The sequence below is a fragment of the Taudactylus pleione genome, unplaced genomic scaffold, assembly GCF_031769625.1.
Source record: "Taudactylus pleione unplaced genomic scaffold, aTauple2 ptg000493l, whole genome shotgun sequence".
In the NCBI taxonomy this organism is placed as follows: Eukaryota; Metazoa; Chordata; class Amphibia; order Anura; family Myobatrachidae; genus Taudactylus; species Taudactylus pleione.
The window spans coordinates 3,212,084-3,236,985 of record NW_028284895.1 but is presented as its reverse complement, the minus strand read 5'-3'; the positions used below and the strand labels follow the sequence as shown (position 1 = coordinate 3,236,985).

Sequence of the window (24,902 nt, the reverse complement as noted above, 5' to 3'; positions counted from 1 at the left end):
GCAACTACATACAATAGTTCACCATCATGTGACATTGGGCCTGAATTAAAATTGCATGCAAACCCGATGGCGTATTCACACAAGACGCCTCCTGCGGTATTAGCATAATTTTGCATCGCCACTGTATATAAAGACGCCGCGGCAGTGCAAATAGAGTAGACCCCTGAATAAGGGCCATTATCCTTAAAAGGCAAAAAATGTTCCTCAGTAAGTAAATCTGACTCCCGCGGGTCTCCATTTCACTGGTACACAAACTGTTCAGGGTGGAAACCTATTCTTTTTGCGCCATATGCCGAGAGACACCTGGCATGACTTAGACCCTAGCCTAGGCACGTCTACAAAATGGCTGCGACAGGCCCCCATTTTGTAAAATGGTGCCCGTCACCGCTCTCTCCCCTCCCACAATGGCGGCAACATGTCAATCCATCAGAAATGTACACAACCCATCGGGTTTGTGTATACTATATCTCTGAAACAGGTCCAAGGTACTTTGGGCCCGATTCAGAGCCGCTCGCAAGCGTTGTGCTCTTGCAAGTGGGCCGATGTTAATGATCTGCGCATTCGCCGCGTCCGGCGTGCGCATGCGCGAGCCCCACTGAGCGACTGAAGTTCAGTCGCTACGGGGTTCGCAACATGACGGGGCGGCTGTCGATATTGATTGACAGCTCGCCCCGTTTTGTGGGCGGGTAGGGGGGGTGGCTGGACAAACGCAGGCATTCCCTTAGGAACGCCTGCGTTTGTAACTGACACTACTCTATTAGAGCAGGAAGTCCACTCTGCCTTGCGGCAGCTAGACCCTACCCCAGGGTCTCGTCGCAAGGCCGAACTAGAGAGTGGTGGGGCCAGGTGCAAGAATATGCTTTGGGCACCCCTATGCAGTGCCCACAGTAGTGGTCCCCCTATGCACTGCCCCCAGTAGTGGACCCTTATGCAGTGCCCTCAGTAGTGCCCCATATACAGGGCTCCCAGTAGTGCCCCATTAACAGTGCCCCCAGAAGTGGTCCCCCCTATACAATGCCCCCAGTAGTAGTCCCCCCTATGCATTGCCCTCAGTAGTAGTCCCCCTTATACAGTGCCCCCAGTAGTATTCCCCCCTATGCATTGCCCTAGTAGCACCGGCCCCCCCTATACAGTGCCCTAGTAGTGCCCCCCAACTTATACAGTGCCCCAGTAGTGGCCATCCCCCCATACAGTGCCCCAGTAGCAGCCACCAGCCCATATGCAGTGCCCCCAGTAGTGGTCCCCATATACAGTGCCCCCAGTAGTGGTCCCCCTATGTAGTGCCCCTTATATAGTGCTCCCAGAAGTGGTCCCCCCTAGGCATTGCCCGTGGTAGTAGTCCACCCAGTAGTAGCCCCCCTAAACAGTGCCCCCAGTAGTAGCCCCACCTATACAGTTCGCCCAGTAGTAGTCCACCCTATACAGTGACCCCAGTAGAAGCCCCCTCTATACAGTTCCCCCAGTAGTAGTCCACCCTATACAGTGACCCCAGTAGAAGCCCCCTCTATACAGTGACCCCAGTAGTAGTCCCCACTATGCATTGCCCCTAGTAGCGCCCCCCCTGTACAGTGTCCCAGTAGCGTCCCCCTCATACAGTGCCCCCAGTAGCTGTCACCCACCCCTATTCAGTGCCCTTAAAACAAAACACAATTAACCTGAATCCCTGCTCCTGACGCGACCGCTGCTGTCCACTCTGAGTCCCAGCCCGCTCTTCTCCTGCACTATGGGAGAGACGTCATGATGTCTCTCCTATCACCCACTGCGGGAGCCGGAAGGCGGAGCTCATGAGTGAGCTCCAGCCGGCTCACTCCGTGGACGCAGCAGCCACTGAGAGCCTGTCTGACTTTCATTGGCTGCTATAACCAACACACAGCCGCCGCTTTGACCCTGATTAAGAGATGGACGCTAATTCCTGCGGCAGCTGTATCTGTGTACACAGCGACTGTGGGAAAATATGCAAATGTCGCAGGTGGGATTTTTGGCATCGCAAATCCAATCAGCTGCGTACAAAGAAGCAGCGTTGGTTGTAAAGTCTTTGATAATCAACCTTCTAAATAACCCTACAGTTACGCCATTTTTATTGTGTATGGGATCGCAGACGCAGACTGTGACATGCCCCAAAAAACGGTTGCGACAAGCTTGCGTTTTTGCCACCCACTCCCCCGTTATTTCACACAAATGGTCCCTGGCTGTCAATCACATTGCGGATAAAAAGTCGCTGCGAGTGATGACGGTAATATACATTGACGCATGTGGAGAGCGACTTAGACACATGCGCAGTTCACAAATAATCGTTCAACTGCGTAAATACCGGCTTAGAGTACATCTCTGGCTCAGGCCCTTTTTTTACAAATTTGTATGTACACACTAAAGAGACTCTTTAATGTCCCTCTACACGCTTTTATTTGCTGAAATACGCCGGCCGGCTGTCATTTATCCACCATTAATAATAGTTGTAAAAACCAACCATCTAACCATGTAACAGCCTGGTGTGATTCATTGGATCCACAATAAAAAAAATCAATAGTGTATAGGTTAACACCAAATGGTCGACAGTCAAAAGATCAACAGGGACAAAAGGTCAACACACAAAATGTTGACATTGATGTATGTCGACATGGGCATAGTTGACAAAAATGGACGACATGTGCTATTATTTTCTAAACCTAATCTTCACCCTAAACCTAAATCTCCCCTTGGTGCCTAACCCTAACCATCAGGGTAAGTGCTTAACCCTAACCATCCCTCCTAGTGCCTAACCCTAGCCATCGGGATAAGTGCATAACCCTAACAGTCTCTCCTAGTGCCTAAACCTAACCATCCCTCCTAGTGCCTAACCCTAACCATCCCTCCTAGTGCCTAACCCTAGTCATCGGGATAAGTGCCTAACCCTAACAGTCTCTCCTAGTGCCTAAACCTAACCATCCCTCCTAGTGCCTAACCCTAACCATCCCTCCTAGTGCCTAACCCTAACCATCGGAATAAGTGCCTAACCCTAACCGTCCCTCCTAGTGCCTAACCCTAACCGTTAGGATAAGTGCCTAACCCTAACCGTCCCTCCTAGTGCCTAATTCTAACCATCCTTCCTAGTGCCTAACCCTAACCGTCGGGATAAGTGCCTAACCATCTCTCCTAGTGCCTAACCCTAACCATCCTTCCTACTGCCTAACCCTAACCGCCCTTCCTAGTGCCTAACCCTAACCGTCCCTCCTAGTGCCTAACCCTAACCGTTGGGAAAAGTGCCTAACCCTAACCATCCCTCCTAGTGCCTAACCCTAACCAACGGAATAAGTGCCTAACCCTAACAGTCTCTCCTAGTGCCTAACCCTAACCGTTGGGATAAGTGCCTAACCCTAACCGTCCCTCCTAGTGCCTAATTCTAACCATCCTTCCTAGTGCCTAACCCTAACCATCGGGATAAGTGCCTAACCCTAACCATCTCTCCTAGTGCCTAACCCTAACCATCCCTCCTAGTTCCTAACCCTAACCATCCCTCCTAGTTCCTAACCCTAACCATCCCTCCTAGTGCCTAACCCTAACCGTCGGGATAAGTGCCTAACCGTAACCATCCCTCCTAGTTCCTAACCCTAACCATCCCTCCTAGTGCCTAACCCTAACCGTCGGGATAAGTGCCTAACCCTAACCGTCCCTCCTAGTACCTAACCCTAATCATCCCTCCTACAGCCTTACCCTAACCGTTGGGGTAAATGCCTAACCCTAACCATCCCTCCTAGTGCCTAACTCTAACCGTTGGGGTAAATGCCTAACCCTAACCGTCCCTCCTAGGGCCTATCCCTAGCCATCCGGTAAGTGCCTAGCTCTAACAACAACAACAAAAATGTGTCGACCATTTTTGTTTCGACCATTCCCATGTCAACCTTATGAACATGTCAACCTAAACTTGTTAACCTTTTTTGTGTCAACCATATATACCTGTCGACCTATTGTCCTATCGACCAATTGACTCTTGACCATCATTTGTTGACCTATTGCTTGTCAACCTTTTTTTGGTCGATCTTTCATCGGGAACCCCTCTAAAACTTTGCTTATGGCCAATAAGAGCCTCCTATGCTGACCTGCTGTCTTATTTGGCATTTTTAAGGTGGTTCTGGATGATTTCCGCACTCTTCATGTACTTCACACAGGTCGCGCACTGCAGAGGTAACATGCTACATTGCTGTGATGTCAGCGACTTGCTATTTGTAACCGAAATGTGCAGGAATCTGGAGCGTATGATGAGAATATCCCATGAAGCCAACTATGGGGGGAATTCAATTAGCCGCGATAAGCCGTTAAATGGCTTATTGTGCGAATTTGTACAAATTCGTGCAATCCTATTAGCCGCGACTTTTCGCGGGAGCAAATTCTCCGTACGGCCTCAAGACCTCCTTAGTAGGTGAAAAGTTGTGCAAAACCCCTATTTTTGACTAAAAATGTCGGGACTTGCTTCAGAACTACTGAGACATCCTCCTTAATGAATGGGACAGGGTGCTATATGTATGGGACAGGTATATGGGGGTGCTATATGAATGGGACAGGTATATGGGGATGCTCTATGAATGGGACAGGTATATGGGGGTGCTATATGGATGGGACAGGTATATGGGGGTGCTATATGGATGGGACAGGTATATGGGGATGCTCTATGAATGGGACAGGTATATGGGGGTGCTATATGGATGGGACAGGTATATGGGGATGCTATATGAATGGGACAGGTATATGGGGGTGCTATATGGATGGGACAGGTATATGGGGGTGCTCTATGAATGGGACAGGTATATGGGAGTGCTCTATGGATGGGACAGGTATATGGGGGTGCTATATGTATGGGACCGGTATATGGGGGTGCTATATGTATGGGACAGGTATATGGGGGTGCTATATGGATGGGACAGGTATATGGGGATGCTATATGGATGGGACAGGTATATGGGGATGCTATATGAATGGGACAGGTATATGGGGGTGCTCTATGAATGGGACAGGTATATGGGGGTGCTATATGGATGGGACAGGTATATGGGGATGCTATATGAATGGGACAGGTATATGGGGGTGCTATATGAATGGGACAGGTATATGGGGGTGCTATGGGACAGGTATATGGGGGTGCTATATGAATGGGACAGGTATATGGGGGTGCTATATGGATGGGACAGGTATATGGGGGTGCTATATGAATGGGACAGGTATATGGGGATGCTCTATGAATGGGACAGGTATATGGGGGTGCTATATGGATGGGACAGGTATATGGGGATGCTATATGAATGGGACAGGTATATGGGGGTGCTATATGGATGGGACAGGTATATGGGGGTGCTCTATGAATGGGACAGGTATATGGGAGTGCTCTATGGATGGGACAGGTATATGGGGGTGCTATATGTATGGGACCGGTATATGGGGGTGCTATATGTATGGGACAGGTATATGGGGGTGCTATATGGATGGGACAGGTATATGGGGATGCTATATGGATGGGACAGGTATATGGGGATGCTATATGAATGGGACAGGTATATGGGGGTGCTCTATGAATGGGACAGGTATATGGGGGTGCTATATGGATGGGACAGGTATATGGGGATGCTATATGAATGGGACAGGTATATGGGGGTGCTATATGAATGGGACAGGTATATGGGGGTGCTATGGGACAGGTATATGGGGGTGCTATATGAATGGGACAGGTATATGGGGGTGCTATATGGATGGGACAGGTATATGGGGGTGCTATATGAATGGGACAGGTATATGGGGATGCTATATGAATGGGACAGGTATATGGGGGTGCTATATGGATGGGACAGGTGTTTTATGATTGCAGGTGATTTTTAGAGGTGTATTTTGAAGGTATTTTTTAAAGTGCCTTTAAATGACACAAATATATACTTCTAGGCATTTTAATGTACCCCCAATTTAAGTAGAACATTTATTTTCCTCCAAAAAACACTTCCTTTCTATCTTTATTTCACTGTTTTAGATACATGTATATAACAGCCATTTGACACATTTTAAGAACCCCAAATACTTTTATTATGGCCACTAATACACTTTGATATCCTATATAGTTTGACCTTTTTTTGAGGGTACAGGCAGATTTCACTATTATTACCTATACTATATGTCAAAATACACAAAAAAAATATTGTGCGAATTAGTGTTCGTGTATGTGTGTTAAGTTATCGCATTATTGCGGCTAATTGAATTCTCCCTATGTATTACTAATATACCTGGTGACAGCAATATACCAGACTAAGACGCCAACATGCAGAGAGAGAGAAGAAAAGTTTGATAAATTAAAAAATAAATAGTCGTGTATCCTTTATTTCACTATAGCAACATTATCCAAATTACTTTTGCAGATGAAACCATGGACTGGATAATTCCTGCTATCAGTTCTGATGACAATGCAGCTTATACAGTAATTCTTTGTCATGTGATGTAAATATGTCATCGGCAATATTAGATGTTGTTGTAAGTGAGCATTTTCCTCTAGTAGAAGACGAGGCTCACAAGACTCTCCTGCAGCGTGATATTCATCGTCATTCAGGAGAAGAGGATAAAAGCTCACTGCCGGCACCGCGCTATACTCAGCAGTGGACAGAATACTCGTCTCTCGCCCAGGGCCTTCATACTCACTGCAAAACGTACTTACACATAGCCCCGCCCACTACGGCTCAGCTATGCACCTCTACAGACCTGCCCTATGCTGCATGTAATATCGCAGAGGGGGCAGGGCCTTGATAGGGTGAATTTGCATAATCACCCACCACACTTGTATAATCACTCATCACACTTGTATAATCACTCATCACACTTGCCACTTGGGCCAAAAAGTGGAAAATCATATAATATGTTGGCAGGTATGGTGAGGGCTGGTGGCACAATTAGGAAAGTGGGCGGGACGAAGCCTTGATGATGTGATTCGCTGCGATCTGCCTCACTGCGCAGTAGAGACGGGGCTATTATGCTGCTAATCGTGACCTTACCACCTGCACTTGCTCTCTAGACCAAAAGGTGGGTCAGTTAGGTTGAAATATTAGCACTGTGTAGTAAGACTACCGTACAACCAAAATGGGGAAAATCGGGTTGGGTATGGGATTCTGGTGGTCAGGATGCCGACAGCCAGAACACCGACAGAATTTGGTAAGTGACCCTAACCCTTACCCAACCCTCCCCCTAACCCACCTTTTCCACAGCCTAACCCTAACCTCCCCCTCCAACAGCCTAACCCAACCCCCCCTAGTGCCTAACCCTAAACCTAACCGTAACCCTAGTACTCACCGTCGGGATGTCACCAGTCTTGATTCTGGAGCCAGGATTCCGACTGCCAGTATCCTGACCACCAGGACGCCGACTACATCCCGGAAATCTGCTCTGAACAACATAACACCACAAGTTTTCTTTTTCCAAAAACAGAAATTGCGTTAGTGGCAGCATCACTACTGATCAAATAACAGAAACAGTGCAGAGCAGCGATCCTGCAATAAGTGTATTTCAGCGTTCAAAGTGGGACAACTAACAGGCTGACAGGGATATGTATCAAACAATGCGGTAAACCGTCAGAGGCATTCCATTACAAATCATAGCAATTTTCAACATGTTGACAATACTATGTAACCATAACCGCAGCCTAATCCTAAGCGCAGCCTAACCCTAACCACAGCCTAAGGAATCGGTATGTAATGCCAGTGGCTGAATAGCCGCCGGATCATCTACCGACAGCAAAAGACCGAAGGACCCAAATCCTAACTGGTGCTGGTAAGCACACTAACCCTCCCCTCTCCTTCCCCTAACCCTCTCTTAGTGGTGCCTAACCCTAACCTCCCCCCCCTAGTGCCTAACCCTAACCTCCCCCCATTAGTGCCTAACCCTAACACCCCATCCCCTCCCCGTACCCTAAACCTAACCCTCCCGGGGGGGGGTGCCTAACCAAACCCCCCCCCCTAGTGATACCTAACCCTAACCATCCCTTTCCCTACCCTGACCTTAACCCACTCTGGGGGGGTGCCTAACCCTATGTCCCCCCGGGGGTCCCTAAACCTAACCCTACCCCCCCCACGGCTAGAACCTAAGACACCCGGTTTCCTGCATTCGGTATGCCGGGTGTCGGGATTTTGTAGTGAGGCTAATGATAGGCATCGGGATTTCGACGCCTATCTTTAGTCCCATGTCGGGCTTTAACTGTTGGGATAACGGCGGGCGGGATAGCGCCCACTATTATCCTAACTATATCCCCAGCCTAACCCTAGCTCTGATTTATTCATAATATACACATGCGTAATGTTGACATTTTGAACATGTCGACATATGGCATGTGGACATTATGAAAATGCCAACTTTACGCGCGAAGATGTCGACATTTCTCTATGTAGTCATTCAGAACCACTGGACATTACAGAGTCGACATTCTGAGTGAGCCGTGTAACTTTATCAAACTCATTGGGCCAATTGTAATAGGGGGACAGTTTAGCAGGAAGCTCTCACACTTTTTAAACTCGGCCAAAGTAATAGAGTCCGAGGACATAGAATCTCACAGGTATTTAGACTCAAAAAAATCTCACGATCTAAACTCTTTTGAAGATAAAACTCGACCATTGTGAGAGTTTACTGCTAAACTCTCACATTTACTAAACTCTCACCCTATTACATTTGGCCCTTGGTATTCGACTTGACAGACTTTGGAGATGCCTACACCCAGTTTGCTGCAAGTTATTTAAAGCCGTCTTACTCACCACAACACACACGTATCTCCTGAGAAATGTGATTGAAACGGACACTCCCCTCATCCAGTTTTATTTGGGCTGCATTCCTGCCTGTGTTCTATAAATGCCATCACCATGACAATCCCAGGAGAACAGTCTCCATAGAAACACCTGTAAATTGGAGGGGACTCACAGGGGCACACAACACTCTCCCGTTGGCATGGCAGCCTCTGAAAGGACGTCAAGATTTATCGTATTTAAAATGCAGGAGCAAACAAAAATCCTATCCCTTCAGACGTCGGGACGCATTTAATTTTTTGTTTTTAGGAGTTAGCGGAGGTCAGATTGATCTTTTAACGTTCCGCTCAGTTTAGTTGCAAACAATGGCGAGATGTTTAATGCTACTAACTTTTAAACCCAAGGAAAATTTGCTGAATGTAGTGATGTTACTTTTCTAAAAATAATATTCCGCTCAGCAATGTCTTTGTCCCAAGGAGAATGTAAAAATAGCTTAAATAACATATACAGTCAGAATAGTTTGCCCGCCTTTCAACCGTAAAATAACTGTATAATAATCTGCTTAGGTTGGTCCTGTCTCCAACATGAAATCACAGTGGGAGCAAGGGATTGCGCCGGGTAGAGTAGGGGGTAGGCGGGACAGAGCAGCAGAAAGGGGGCAGGGCGGGGCAAAGCAGGGGGTGGGGTGGGACAGAGTAGCAGAGAGAAGGGCGTGTCAGAGCGGGTGCAGAGTAGACAGAGCGTGGGGGGGGGAGCTGGACATGAGATAGAGAAGGGGGCAGGACAGGACCAGAGGGGAGTTTCACACACCCTGCACCCATTATACTGTGGATTCGCCCAGCGGTCCGTGGCATCGTACATCCAGAGGTGGGTCTGCGATCGTATCATCATAGTCATGCCCACTTTGCAAGGTCAGGAGTGATCTGGGAGGGTGACCTATCGTACTATCACAAACAGTTATTACAAACCATCGTGTGAGATGCTAGAATTTGTTTCAGATTGATTCTCAAACCACTTTTTTAAACTTTTTGAAAAATTTGACAATTTTTACAGTTTCTAATCTGAGCAAAGCAGACAGGTTCTGCCATATCTGTGTTGCTTTGAACATCAAGCGTAAATGTACTGTGCAGTATTTTTTATGTTTTTCATGCAAACAGAAATTTTGAATTCAAAGTTTCAAACACAGTGAAGTTTTAAGTTTGAAAATATAAGAATATAGAAAAACACTACAATGTGTACTGTATACTGTACATTTAAGCTTGAATAATCTCCAACATGTTTGGAGCAGCTCGACAATGGCTAAACCCATACATGTTATAATTTATTTTAATGTCTTTAACTACCAGCTTTTTTTTTTCTGTTTTTTTTGTTTTTTTTTACATTTTTGCGATTGATTAACCAAGAGTTCAAGATTGTTGTACCAGGCAGGCTGGACTGAATTTCAACTTGGCTGATATATATTACAAGCATCTCTATCCATCACAGAAGACCGTCATACTAACCACGAGTCACCAGAGACATCACTACTTTCCAAATTTTAGGGCAGTAACATCACTACCTTTTAAGGGGTCTATGTACTAATCCTGTAAAATGACAGTTAGGAGCTGATTGGTTGGTACTTTATCTCCGTCTCTACTTTATCTCTCTTAAATTTGACGTCAGCAATTTAAAGGACAATAAAAAGTTAAAATAGCTTAACAGCTTTCTGTTCCAAAATATGCACCCAACCCCCATATTTTGATACTGTAGAGGCTATTCAGAGCATATTAAAAAAAGAATGTATGCACCACTAAAGTGGATGTTTTAAATGTTATGTTATCTTACTTAACCATCTAAAGCATAAATTTGGGATTTGTGCATTATATAGTACATTAACAGTTTAGCCTATGTCCAATAAAGAAAAACCAAGCCAATAACTGCGATGTTTTACCCTTAAATAATAAAAAGAAATTTGGGTGTTCATGGTATAACTGAGGTAAAAGTACACTAATTAGGTAAACATAGCGGAGGCAGCCATTTTGAAATTTGAACCAATATTCATGACAAATCTATCTACCTAGTGACATCACTGTGAGCAAAATGATGCAGTGATGTCGCTGGTTCCTAGTGAAAATAGGCAAAATTTTATGAATATTGGTTGAGGCTACAAAGTGGCTGCCATCAATGTATGGACTGTAGGTGACAAGTATACATTTAGATTATAATATAACAAGAAAAAGAAAGTGTACATTTCATCCTTTACTACAACACACCAACAAATGCTTGAAATTTATTGTTGTTTTAATGCACTTAACAAAATAAAATATGTAGCAGAAACTGCTTAATTTTTTTTACACTTTCAATATTAAAAGGACCTGGATACATCAAGCTTAAATAATATGTCAAGCATTAATTGTTAATGTTAATAATGAACGCATATGTATAAAAAACAAAAAAACAAAAACAAATGCAGATACCTCTGCATTATACACTAAATAAAATCACCCAAATTAATTGTGTATAAAATCCATTTTTTTTAATGCAACACTATTTTTGAAAAACAACCCACATTCTTGTGAATAAATAAAATACACTGTAGTTATTAAAGGCATTATTCAGAGTCAGTCTCAAGCGCAATTTGAGACTTTTTTCTGTCTCAAATTTTTTTTTCGCAATCCCCTTCAGTGACTTTTCAAAACATATTTTTTCTGTGTCAATTCCGGCTTGAGATTCCTTGCAACTAATGGGCTGAGAAATGGGATTTAATGGACCTGGAATCCCAGAAAGTGACTGAAATGGGAACGTAATTTCAGCAAGAGCGTGGCGTGGCCGCGTAATTACAAATTGAGACTAACATGGCCTCCAAAAAGTCTCAAACAGCAGGAGCAGAGATTCTAAAGGCATTTGACACTGCAAGGATGCCTCGTTATATCAGAAATACTGATCAGTGCACAATTGGGGAAGGAAAAAGCCTGCACATATATTTCTAAGTGCTAAAATGAAAATAAAATAAAGTTTTTGCAGATACGTCTGATTGTGAATACTGTAGGTCTTCGAGAAGCGCAAATTGTGATTACATTTCAGGCTGACTCTGAATAAGGCCCTATAACCATTCTTGCCTAGTCTCCCGGAAGGTGTTGGAGACTCCCACACCCTTGGAAGAGTGGTTAGCTCTCCCGAATCCTGCCCACTTCCTATGCAGAAATCATGAGTCCATAGGACATCAATTTAGCTCTGCCTCCTCCACGTGGACATGTGATTCGCAGCATTTTGCCATGACGGCGGTGGGGCCTAATGGTGTGAGAGACCGGCCCCACCTCCTAAAGTATTCAGCTTTGTCTCTTCTCCAGGCTTCTCCCGGGGGAGAGAAACCAAATGTAGGCAAGTATGGCTATAACATTACAACATTTAGGGGCCTATTTATCAACACTAAAATAACGTTTTTAAGGGTATTTTCCTTAATTAACGTTATTTTAGTATTCATGAAGAGACTTAACCAGGAGATATCACTGATACAGTATCTCCTGTGTTAAGTCTGCCTGCGTTAATGTCCACACTCCCCATACATTAGTATGGGGATGTGGAAACTATGGTAGTCATCAAATTTGGTGGTGAATAGCAGGTGACACTTACCTGTGCCAGCATGGGCAGGTTCCCCGGCGTCTTCCTCCGTCGCTCTGGTCCCTCCTCTGGCTCCTGTGGCTGTTCTGAGACGTGTTCTCCCAGCAGAACACAATAAAGTTTAGGAAAAAAAAAACTTTTTTTTTTTCTAAACTGTACAGTGTGCTACTGGGAGAACACGTCTCAGAACAGCCACTGGAGCCAGAGGCGCTGCAGCGGGCAGGTAAGTGTGGGGACGGGGAGAGGTGAGCAGAGGGGAAAAGGGGACACAGAATTACCGCAGCTGTAGGCAGTGCTGCACATGCGCTGGTTTTACAGATGTAACAGCGCATGCGCAGCACGGATTCCAGCTGCGGTAACTTACAGTAAAATGACAGCTTTTCAAAATAGATAGTTATGGGGAGGAGGAATGATGAATTCCTCTGGTAATTAGGTAGAACTCCATGCGAGTTCTAAACCTACTTACCTCCAGAGAATTTTTAGGTATGTTGAATAGGCCCCTTATTTTGCAATGTAACCATTTGTAGTAGAAAACAAGCATCTACGAAGTATTCTCTTATTACATTAGTCCAGTGTTTGCAATCATTTAATCAGAGTTTTCATGTTTTGTTCACAAAAGAGGGAGCGCACAGCATCTGGAGTGTCTGACTGTAAACTCTGGCTGAGCACGGAACCAATGATAAAGTACAGTTATTATACATATTGGATTTCTCAGAACATCACAGATTCATTCATAAGCAGAGGAGCTTTGAAGCAGCTGAGACAAATACCTGTCTCTGGTTCTCAGTCTCCAGCCGCAGCCTGGCTTCCACGCATCTTCTGGTTTCCAGGAAGGCTTGTCGCTGAGCCCGATCTGACAGATAGCTAATGAAGATTCCTGCAGTGTTCATACACATAAACAACACAGCTTGTGCCACAATCTGTAAAATAAAAGGAAAGTTTTAAGTCACGTCTCTCCCAAAGCTAATAAGAAATATGCCACACACTGTTAAAACATACTGCGTACTAAATCGGTGTAAGGAGGAATATGCTAATAGAGCACAGCACCCGGAATCTCTGCAAATGTCACTGTGATACTTTAGGAATAGTTTTGCCTGCAGCAGTCGTCTGCTCTGATTTATTTCAAGGTGGTTTTTCTCAGGGCGGCAGCGCTACGGAGGTCCTGGAGTAACAGGAATGGCATGAACGATATCACCCATCCTATGCCTTACAATTTACACCCAGAAAAGCGAAAAAAAGCTTTTATAGTGCAATGTTATTAATAGATCCGGTAACTATAATAAGTGCGGTTTTTAATCACTGGGATTTGAATGAATAGCTTTAACTAGCTATTCTTATTCCAAATCTGCCTTCGGTCCTGGGGGGAAACTAGAGCCATGGACCTGTCTCAATATACTATTTGTTTTTTGCAGAGCCGTAACTAGACTTTTTGGTGCCCTGTGCCAGAGAGAGCAATGACGCCCCCCCATTTTTTAAATAGGGACATAAGATAGTGCACCTGAAAAAAGGGCCATAGCTTCATGGGGAAGAGCCAGGGAAGAGATAGGGGAGGCCACGAGATGCTGGGGATAAAGGAAGAGGAAGATACAAGTGAGAGTGATAATAAACAGATAAATTGAGAGGCCCAAACAGCGCCCCCTGTCCTGCGGTGCCCTGTGCCATTGCACTGGTCTCACTACCCTAGTTACGGCCCTGGTTTTTTGCTACAAGCAGGCCATGGACACTGTGAGCCCCTTATCCCAAGTGTACTAATGACACAGCGAGCCCCTCATCCCAAGTGTACTAATGACACAGCGAGCCCCTCATCCCAAGTGTACTAATGACACAGCGAGCCCCTCATCCAAAGTGTACTAATGACACAGCGAGCCCTCATCTCAAGTGTATAAATGACACAGCGAGCACCTCATCCCAAGTGTATAAATGACACAGCGAGCCACTCATCCCAAGGGCATTAATGACACAGCGAGCCCCTCATCCCAAGTGTATAAATGACACAGCAAGCCCCTCATCTCAAGTTTATAAATGAAACAGCGAGCCCCTCATCTCAAGTTTATAAATGACACAGCGAGCCCCTCATCCCAAGTGTACTAATGACACAGCAATCCCCTCATCCCAAGTGTATTTATAGACACAGTGAGAACCTCATCCCAAGTATATTAATGGACACAGCGAGCCCCTCATCCCAAATGTATTAATGACACAACGAGCCCCTCATACCAAGAGCATTAATGACACAGCGAGCCTCTCATCCCAAGTGCATTGATAGACACAGTGAGAACCTCATCCGAAGTGTACTAATGACACAGCAAGCCCCTCATCCCAAGTATATTAATGGACACAGCGAGCCCCTCATCCCAAGTGTATTAATAGACACAGTGAGAACCTCATCCCAAGTATATTAATGGACACAGCAAGCCCCTCATCCCAAGTGTATTAATGACACAGCGAGCCCCTCATACCAAGAGTATTAATGACACAGCGAGCCCCTCATCCCAAGTGCATTAATAGACACAGTGAGAACCTCATCCCAAGTATATTAATGGACACAGCGAGCCCCTCATCCCAAGTGTATTAATGACACAGCGAGCCCCTCATACCAAGAGTATTAATGACACAGCGAGCCACTCATCCCAAGTGCATTAATGGACACAGCAAGCCCCTCATCCCAAGTATATTAATGGACACAGCGAGCCCCTCATCCCAAGTGTATTAATAGACACAGTGAGCCCTTCATACCAAGAGTATTAATGGACACAGCGAGCCCCTCATCCCAAGTATATTAATGGACACAGCGAGCCCCTCATCCCAAGTGTATTAATAGACACAGTGAGAACCTCATCCCAAGTGTATTAATGGACACAGCGAGCCCCTTATCCCAAGTGTATTAATGACACAGCGAGCCCCTCATCACAAGTATATTAATGGACACAGCGAGCCCCTCATCCCAAGTGTATTAATAGACGCAGTGAGCCCCTCATACCAAGAGTATTAATGGACACAGCGAGCCCCTCATCCCAAGTATATTAATGGACACAGCGAGCCCCTCATCCCAAGTGTATTAATAGACACAGTGAGAACCTCATCCCAAGTGTATTAATGGACACAGCGAGCCCCTTATCCCAAGTGTATTAATGACACAGCGAGCCCTTCATCCCAAGTATATTAATGGACACAGCGAGCCCCTCATCCCAAGTGTATTAATAGACACGGTGAGAACCTCATCCCAAGTATATTAATGGACACAGCAAGCCCCTCATCCCAAGTGTATTAATGACACAGCGAGCCCCTCATACCAAGAGTATTACTGACACAGCGAGCCCCTCATCCCAAGTGCATTAATAGACACAGTGAGAACCTCATCCCAAGTATATTAATGGACACAGCGAGCCCCTCATCCCAAGTGTATTAATGACACAGCGAGCCCCTCATACCAAGAGTATTAATGACACAGCGAGCCACTCATCCCAAGTGCATTAATGGACACAGCAAGCCCCTCATCCCAAGTATATTAATGGACACAGCGAGCCCCTCATCCCAAGTGTATTAATAGACACAGTGAGCCCCTCATACCAAGAGTATTAATGGACATAGTGAGCCCCTCATCCCAAGTATATTAATGGACACAGCGAGCCCCTCATCCCAAGTGTATTAATAGACACAGTGAGAACCTCATCCCAAGTGAATTAATGGACACAGCGAGCCCCTTATCCCAAGTGTATTAATGACACAGCGAGCCCCTCATCCCAAGTATATTAATGGACACAGCAAGCCCCTCATCCCAAGTGTATTAATGACACAGTGAGCCCCTCATACCAAGAGTATTAATGACACAGCGAGCCCCTCATCTAAGTGCAGTAATAGATACAGTGAGAACCTCATCCCAAGTGTATTAATGACACAGCGAGCCCCTCATACCAAGAGTATTAATGACACAGCGAGCCCCTCATCCCAAGTGCATTAATAGACACAGTGAGAACCTCATCCCAAGTGTACTAATGACACAGCGAGCCCCTCATCCCTGGTGTATAAATGACACAGCGAGCCCCTCATCCCAAGTGTATTAATGACACAGCGATCCCTTCATACCTTCATACCAAGGGCATTAATGACACAGCGAGACCCTCATCTCAAGGGCATTAATGACAGCGGGCCCCTCATTACAAGTGTATTAATGACATAGCGAGCCCCTCATCCCAAGTGTATCAATGACACAGCGAGCCCCTCATCCCAAGTGTATTAATAGACACAGTGAGAACCTCATCCCAAGTATATTAATGGACACAGCGAGCCCCTCATCCCAAGGAAATTAATGGACTCAAGATGCCCACGGGGGGGACGGTTAGGTTAGGGGCTCCCGGGGGGGGATTAGGTTCAGGCTAGGGGAAGGGGGGTTAGGGTTAGGCACTCCCGGGGGGGAGGTTAGGGTTAGGCACCCCCCCCCTGGGAGGGTTAGGTTTAGGATGCGGGGAAGGGGGGGGTTAGGTTTAGGCACTTGGGGGGGGGGGTTAGGGTTAGGCACCCCTAAAGGAGGGTTAGGGGGGGGAATTAGGTTAGCGATACTTACCTTATTTAGCATTTGGGATCTTCACCCTTGCCATGCGGCCGGAGGTAATACCTACTACACCTCTGTTCAAATGTGACAATGACTTGTGTAACCGTGTGTCATCTCTACCCCTTTCCAGCTCTCTGTCTTTTAATTCAGCAGCTTCCTATTTGCTCGCATTCATCCCTACCTCCCTCTGCTCCCGGAATTTGCACATCTGATTTAATTAAAAATGTAAATGGATTTGCGTGTAAATAATTGAAAGGCTACATTTTCCAAAAACAAGACAGAGCTCCTAAATGAAAACTGCAGTGGTATAAAAAAAACAAAAACAAACAAAAACACTATACACCGTACATTCATATTGCAAACAAATTCTTTGAATACTTCTTTAGTGGGACCCATTAATTCATTATTTTGTATATATATATATATATATATATATATATATATATATATTTATTTATATGTTTTGTGCAGATCTACATTTGCTGAAATAAAAACACTTTTAAACAATTTTTGAGGGAGAATGCAGTTTTTGTCATATGTTGTGAGGTCTTCTTGGTTGGGGTGTGGTCAGTGCTACATTGGGTCATGGGTGGTCAGAAAATGCAGCGTCCTCCTATATGGTTTGGGGATATTTCTTATTTGGAAGGTTAAACTTTAATGTTATGTTGTTCCCTAAAATACACACAGGGAGGCTTATGTAATAGGTTTTGAGCTGCGGGAACTCCAGCAAATGTTCCCGTATTTGTAAAGCGGCAATCATTTTAAAGGCAAAACCAAGCTGGTATAGCCTTTAATATAATTACCGCTTTCAAAATACGGCACGAGATGATTCGCAGGAGTTCCCGCAGTGGCTGCAGCTCCCACACTATTACATAAGCACCAGGGTCTGAATCTGATTTGGGAGCAAAGCAAAAAAAGAGAGCCAATAACTTTGCACCTGGAACAAACCATGGCACAGGTCTTGGAGTGCAAATACATTTATTGGTTCTGCATGCAGGGTAAATACTGGCTGCTTTTGTTGATATGTCCCTAGTCATCAGCGGTTGAAGGCTTATTCAGGATAACAGCGGTTTAACAGCGGTTGTCAGTGGTAACAGCAGTCACAGTATGTAATACCAGAGCCATAACTGGGGGAGCGGGGAGTAGCGAGGGTAGTTCTGGAGTAGCATGAGCTCCAGGTGTCAAAATGGAAAGAGGGCGCCATCTAGGGTTCCGGAATTCATGGGGTGCTGCACAGTATGTTGGCCGCCTGTTAGTTTTATCTCGGTTTGTTTGCTCTATATCCTAACTAAGTTACGGATCTGAGATCAGTTTCTACATTTCATGCCCCCTCAAGCTGCCCAGATTGCCTCCCCTCCGGCCCCCCCTCCTCTGTGATCATCCTCTGTCACCTCCCCTTCCCTGTCAGATTGATTACATTCACTTCTCACCCTTTAATTCCCTCCCCTCTCTACCCTGGCATCGGCTCTTTGCCCCTCCCCTCTCCTTTCTTATTGGCTTCTGTCACTACCTCTCTCCTCTCCTTTTCCTTATTGGCTTCTGTCACCACCCCTCTCTGATCGGCCCCTTGGCCCTCCCCTCTCCTTTCTTATTGGCTTCTGTCACTGCCCCTCTCTGATTAGCATTGCCCCTCCCCTCTCCTTTCTTATTGGCTTCTGGCATTACTCCTCTCCTCTCCTTTTCTTATTGGCTTCTGTCACTGCCCCTCTCTGATTAGCATTGCCGCTCCCCTCTCCTTTCTTATTGGCTTCTGGCATAACCCCTCTCCTCTCCTTTTCTTATTGGCTTCTGTCACTGCCCCACTCTGATTGGTATTGCCCCTGAGTATTCCCCCGCAGGCTGGCCAAACCCAACTGGCACAGTTCAGTATCATCGGTGGCGCTATGACATGCACTTTCTTCGGGCGCCACGGTTCCACGCTACTCCTCTCACCGGGGGGTGCGAGCGGTGCCGACAAACAGTGTGCAGGGCCCTGTGGGGTGCACTGTTGTTGTTCCACGGCACCGGCATATGGATTCCAGGGTCCCTGGAATGGCATCCTGTAGCCAATAGCACTGCTACAGTGCCTCCCGGAGCGATGATGAATAGCCGCAGGAGGGAGTTTCCACAGCCATTCAATACACCGCGCTGTTTGGGCGGACTAAAGGATTTCTTCTCGCACTCCCTCTGGGGATGCGAGGAGAAATCAGACAAAAGTGCCGCACTTTAGTCGGAGAATGCCGGTTTTCACGCCTAAACACCCAGGTTAAGTTGCGAGAACTGGCAACCTCTGACTTATCCAAATCCAGATCAGGCACAAAGCGCGGTGTATTGAATAGCTGCGGGAGCTCCCTCCGCGGCTATTCATCTTCACACTGAATTGAATTCGGCACCGACTGTCAGGGAGACTCCCTGAAATAGTAGCAATCTCCCTGACCCTGTAGAGTCTAGTAATCTCCATGATTGTATCTTACCCCCCATTATGAAGCTGTTATATGTATACACACATATATATATATATATATATATATATATTAGGGGTGAGCGGGTTCGGATTTCTGAAATCCAAACCCCCCCGAGCCCCCCCGATCCGAGGCCGATCCGAGTCAGGCTCGACTTTTCCCGCCTGACGCGGATCTGAAATCGAGGCAAAACGTCAACATCCCACCTTCTGGGTCTCGGGTGCTTTGGATCCTATATAAGGTACCCACGTCGGCGCCATTTTCTCACTCGGCTGTGGACAGTGAAGAGGGAGGGTGGGAGTTAGGGCTGGCTGGGCTGTGTAGTGTAGTGCAGTGTAGTGTTGTGCTGTGCTGCGCTGTGCTGCTGTTGTCCATAGGGGCTGTGTCCACTCCTCCAAAGTCCATAGGGGCTGGATGGACTGTGTTGTGCAGTCAGTTGTCCATAGGAGCTGTGTCCACTCCAAAGTCCTGTGCAGTGTCCCAGTCCTAAAGTTGTGCTGTAGTGTTGTCCAGGGGGTGCTCTGTCCATCAGGGATGCTCCCCCCAAGTGCAAAAAAAAAATTATTTTTTCTGTGTTTGTGAATTGTGTGCACAGTAGCCGCATGCGCATCAACAAAGTAGTGCCAAGCGTGCGCCTGTGTCATAAGTAAAGGGCCGGCTGGCTTGACCGTTAAAGAGTGCTGTAACCCCCAAAGTGCACTCCAAACAAAATAAAAAATATTTTCTGTGCTCATGCGCAGTGGGGAACATCGGCCCACTTGCGAGCGTACTGCCGCTCGCGAGTGGGTCTGAATGACCCCCTGTGTGCACTGTGGCTGCACGCGCATCAACAAAGGAGCAGCGCCAAGCATGCGCCTGTGTCCCATTAGTAAAGGGCCGGCTGGCTTGTCCGTTAAAGGGTGCTGTAACCCCCAAAGTACACTCCAAACAAAATAAAAAAATATTTTCTGTGTTTGTGAATTGTGTGCACTGTGGCTGCACGTGCATCAACAAAGGAGCAGTGCCAAGCGTGCGCCTGTGTCCCATAAGTAAAGGGCCAGCTGGCTCATTTCTTAAAGGGTGGTGTAACCCACAAAGTACACTAGTCTCCAACAAAAATAAAAAATTATTTTCTGTGTTTGTGTGCGCCTTAGCCGCACGTATATATCAATATAACATAAATGGAGGGCCAAACTTTCTCCGATAAAAATAAAATAGGGAAAGATCAAGAACCACTTCCTCCTAGTGCTGTTGCTGCTGCTGGGAGTTGTTCATCTTCCCAGAGAGGAAGTATGAACACCACTACTTTTACTAAACAATTGACCCTCCAACAGTCCTTAGCGAGGAGGATGAAGTACGACAGCAGTCATCCTGAAGCAAAACGTATAACTGAGGCCTTAACTGCTATGTTGGTGTTAGACGTGCGTCCGGTATCCGCCATTAGTGCAGTGGGATTGAGACAATTGATGGAGGTAGTGTGTCCCCGGTTCCAAATCCCGTCTAGATTCCACCTGCATCCTCAAAGCAGCAGTGACAAGCGTGCGTCTGTCTGTTAAAGGGTTGTGTAACCCTCAAAGTGCGCTCCACAAACAATAAAAAAATTCTTCTTTTTTTTCTGTCTTTGTGAATTGTGTGGGCTGTAGCTGCACGTGCATCAACAAAGGAGCAGCTCCAAGCGTGCGCCTGTGTCCCATAAGTCTGTTAAAGGGTGGTGTAACCCCCAAAGTGCTCCAAAAAATAAAAAACTATTTTTTTTCTGTGTTTGTGACTTGTGTGCGATGTAGCCGCACGTGCATCAAGTCAACACAGTAGCAGCGCCAAGCGTGCGCCTGTGTCATAAGTCAAGGGCCGGTTTGGACATCTGGTCCGGACTGAAGGACGTGCCAACAATTTCTGACAAGTCTACTGTCACTGCATATGATACTGTCCTCAAAGCAGCAGCGACAAGCGTGCGTCTGTCTGTTAAAGGGTGGTGTAACCCTCAAAGTGCGCTCCACAAACAATAAAAAAATTCTTCTTTGTTTTCTGTCTTTGTGAATTGTGTGGGCTGTAGCCGCACCTGCATCCTCAAAGCAGCAGCGACAAACGTGCGTCTGTCTGTTAAAGGGTGGTGTAACCCTCAAAGTGCGCTCCACAAACAATAAAAAAATTCTTCTTTTTTTTTCTGTCTTTGTGAATTGTGTGGGCTGTAACCGCACCTGCATCCTCAAAGCAGAAGCGACAAGCGTGAGTCTGTCTGTTAAAGGATTACATCGGTGACAGCATCCAAGTAGGCATGTCAGACAGTCCGTACATGTACTGGCAGGAAAAAGAGGCAATTTGGAGGCCCCTGTACAAACTGGCTCTATTTTACCTGAGTTGCCCCCCCTCCAGTGTATACTCCGAAAGAGTGTTTAGTGCAGCCGGGAACCTTGTCAGCGAAAGGCGTAGGAGGTTGCTTCCACAAAATGTGGAGATGATGATGTTCATAAAAATGAATTATCAACTCTTCCAGGGAGACCAGCCTCCATAACGTACAGAGGGACCCGTGGTGGTGGATTCCAGCGGGGACGAATTAATACTCTGTGAGGATTAGGATGTACACAACACTGAAGAGGGTGAGGAATCGGTGAAGGAGAAGGATGAGGATGACATCTTGCCACCGTAGAGCCAGTTTGTGCAGGGACAGATTAATTGCCAGCTTGTTTTGTGGGGGCCCAAACTAACCAATCATTTCAGCCACAGTTGTGTGGCAGACCCTGGCGCTGAAATGATTGGTTTGTTAAAGTGTGCATGTCCTGTTTATACAACATAAGGGTGGGTGGGAGGGCCCAAGGACAATTCCATCTTGCACCTCTTTTTTTTCTTTGCATTATGTACAGTTTGGGGCCTAGTATTTCAAACTGCCATCCTGTCTGCCACTGCAGTGTCACTCCTAGATGGGCTATGTGTTTGTGCCGCCCACTTGTGTCGCTTAGCATAGTCATGCAGCTACCTCAGTGCAACCTTTTGGCCTAAAAACAATATTGTGAGGTGTGAGGTGTTCAGAATAGACTGGAAATGAGTGGAAATTAAGGTTATTGAGGTTAATAGCATAGGAGCAGAAAAACCCACAAATTCTGTGATTTTAGCTGTTTTTATGCTTTTTTTCAAAAAAATACAGATCCAAAACACAAAACCCAGAACCGAAAACACGGAAGGGTGGTTTTGGCAAAACCAATCCAGATCCAAAACACGAAGAAAGATCCAGATCCAAAACCAAAACAAGAAAAGTGGCCGGTGCACACCCCTAATATATATATATATGTAAAAAACAGAGATATGTACATTCAGCATGTCGGGTGCAGCAGTCGCCACCAGTGAATGGATGCGGCGGTCGCATGCGCCCAATATTTTTTCACAAAGACAGCAGCACTTTCGGGCAGCCTGGCTTATTCGTAAGTGCCAGGCACGCCCTCAAGAATGACGAAAAGGGGGCGCACTTAAAGACATGCCCCCTTTTCTCGTAGCCATGCCCCCTTTTTCGGGAGCACGCAGGAGTGCCCTTTCTATAGGTCTGATCCCTGCCCGGCGCCGGACCTAGAGTGAACACTATCACCTACATGGCTCAGTGTGTACCAGCGAATGTGCTAGTGACACTTGCCAGGTTTGATGTGCTGCACACCAAACCTAGTGATATCGCCAGCGGCCAGCGCATTAATGAATGACGTGACAGTTATCGTTCCGTCGTTCATTAAAGTCGTCCAGTGTGGACTCACAATCACTGTTCACGGGCATTCGTTCTAATGTCGGTAAGAACGCCCGTCGTTATAGTGTGTACCCAGCATAAGGTATTTTATGACACGTCTCTCAGATGTAGCAGTACACGTCCACTTTACTCATAGGTGTTGCTTTCACAGTCTCCCTGAAAAGCTTTTTCAATAGTAGGCAGGTATAATTTAACCCCTACTTTATGATCACATCAAAATACCCAGAGAATCGTGAGATCAGATTTATTCTCAAAAAAGCAGAATAAAAGAGAAGTACAGGTACACGACTTTCTGGTAATAACTATAAAATCATTTATTGGATAATGTTATTATTTGGTTGGTAAGAACAACTCTTGGGGGCAAATTTACTAAGCGGTGGTTTTGCGCTTTTGCCAGTTTTGCGGCGGAATAGGGCTTTAGAAACCAATTGGGATGACTGGGAGAGTTTCGTTGAGAATGTCAAATCGACCTTTAGTTAGATCCGGATGGTTACAAAACCTCTGCAAAAACGACGCTTTGTTAATTTACCCCGTAGTCACAACTTTAGCAGCACAACAACAGCAACAAATAAATCTAACGCACTGTAACATTGCTGTATAAATAAACTCTTACAAGATTAGGTAACCCCAATGGTTTACTGCCTACTCAGTGACAAGGGTAGGGGGCGCGGAGAGGTGATTTGCGGGACCTTGGGGCGGGGCCAGTATGATTCGAACCTCCCAGAAGGTAGGGCCCAAAAGCTGGAGAGTATAACACAGGGGCTTTACATAAACTACTGGCAAATCTGTTTTTTTTCTTTCCTTACTATTTGCAATTCTCAGCTCCTGACCCCATTTTATACACCGAAACAGAAGCTATAGGTGACTCTAAATGGCCTAATGGAATAGAGGCCCATCTGCCCTTCTCCATTCACTCCTGGGACTCTGTAAACCAGCTCTTACCTCAGTATATTAAATTGGAAATAAAATGGCTTTTTAACATTCTCTGGAGAATTAAACACATATAACAGAAATCTGGGCAGGTGACAGACCACCCATCAGCTCCTTACAGGGTTAAGGGGTCTATTTACTAAGCAGTGTTAGGAGTCAGAGTGAAAAGTGATAAGAAAGTGATAAGGTTAGGAGTCAGAGTGAAAAGTGATAAGAAAGTGATAAGGTGCCAGCCAATCAGCTCCCATCTGTAATTTTTCAAACACAGGCTGTGAGATGATAGTTGGGAGCTGATTGGCTGATTGAAAGCGGTAATTATATTAAAGGCTATACCAGCTTGGTTTTGCCTTTAAAATGATTGCCGCTTTACAAATACGGGAACATTTGCTGGAGTTTCCGCAGCTCAAAACCTCCCTGTGTGTATTTTAGGGAACAACATAACATTAAAGTTTAACCTTCCAAATAAGAAATATCCCCAAACCATATAGGAGGACGCTGCATTTTCTGACCACCCATGATTCAATGTAGCACTGACCACACCCCAACCAAGAAGGCCTCACAACATATGACAAAAAGCAGCATTCTCCCTCAAAAATTGATTAAAAGTGTTTTTATTTCAGCAAATGTAGATCTGCACAAAACATATAAATATATATATATATATAGTGTTAGGAGTCAGAGTGAAAAGTGATAAGAAAGTGATAAGGTGCCAGCCAATCAGCTCCCATCTGTAATTTTTCAAACACAGCCTGTGAGATGATAGTTGGGAGCTGATTGGCTGGCACCTTATCACTTACTTATCACTTTTCACTCTGGGCCTGATTCAGAGCCGGACGCTCTGACCAGAGCGCTCGCTCTGAATCAGGGCCCTCCTACCTAAAAATGGAGCGGCCTCCTGGCATGCTCTGTGGGGGGCCATCGACCCAGTCCGACCCCCACAG

The 24,902-nt window shown here is 45.9% G+C and overlaps 1 protein-coding gene across 1 annotated transcript in view; it reads right to left on the bottom strand.

The window, feature by feature from the left end:
- ADCY8 (adenylate cyclase 8) overlaps window positions 1–24,902 on the bottom strand; it is a gene marked incomplete at its 3' end in the record, with an annotated part of 277,169 nt that overhangs the window by 137,792 nt on the left and 114,475 nt on the right. The window contains exon 2 of the mRNA XM_088449701.1: window positions 13,103–13,252. Coding sequence (XP_088305827.1) covers window positions 13,103–13,252 — 150 coding nt within the window. The remainder of the gene's footprint in view (window positions 1–13,102; window positions 13,253–24,902) is intronic.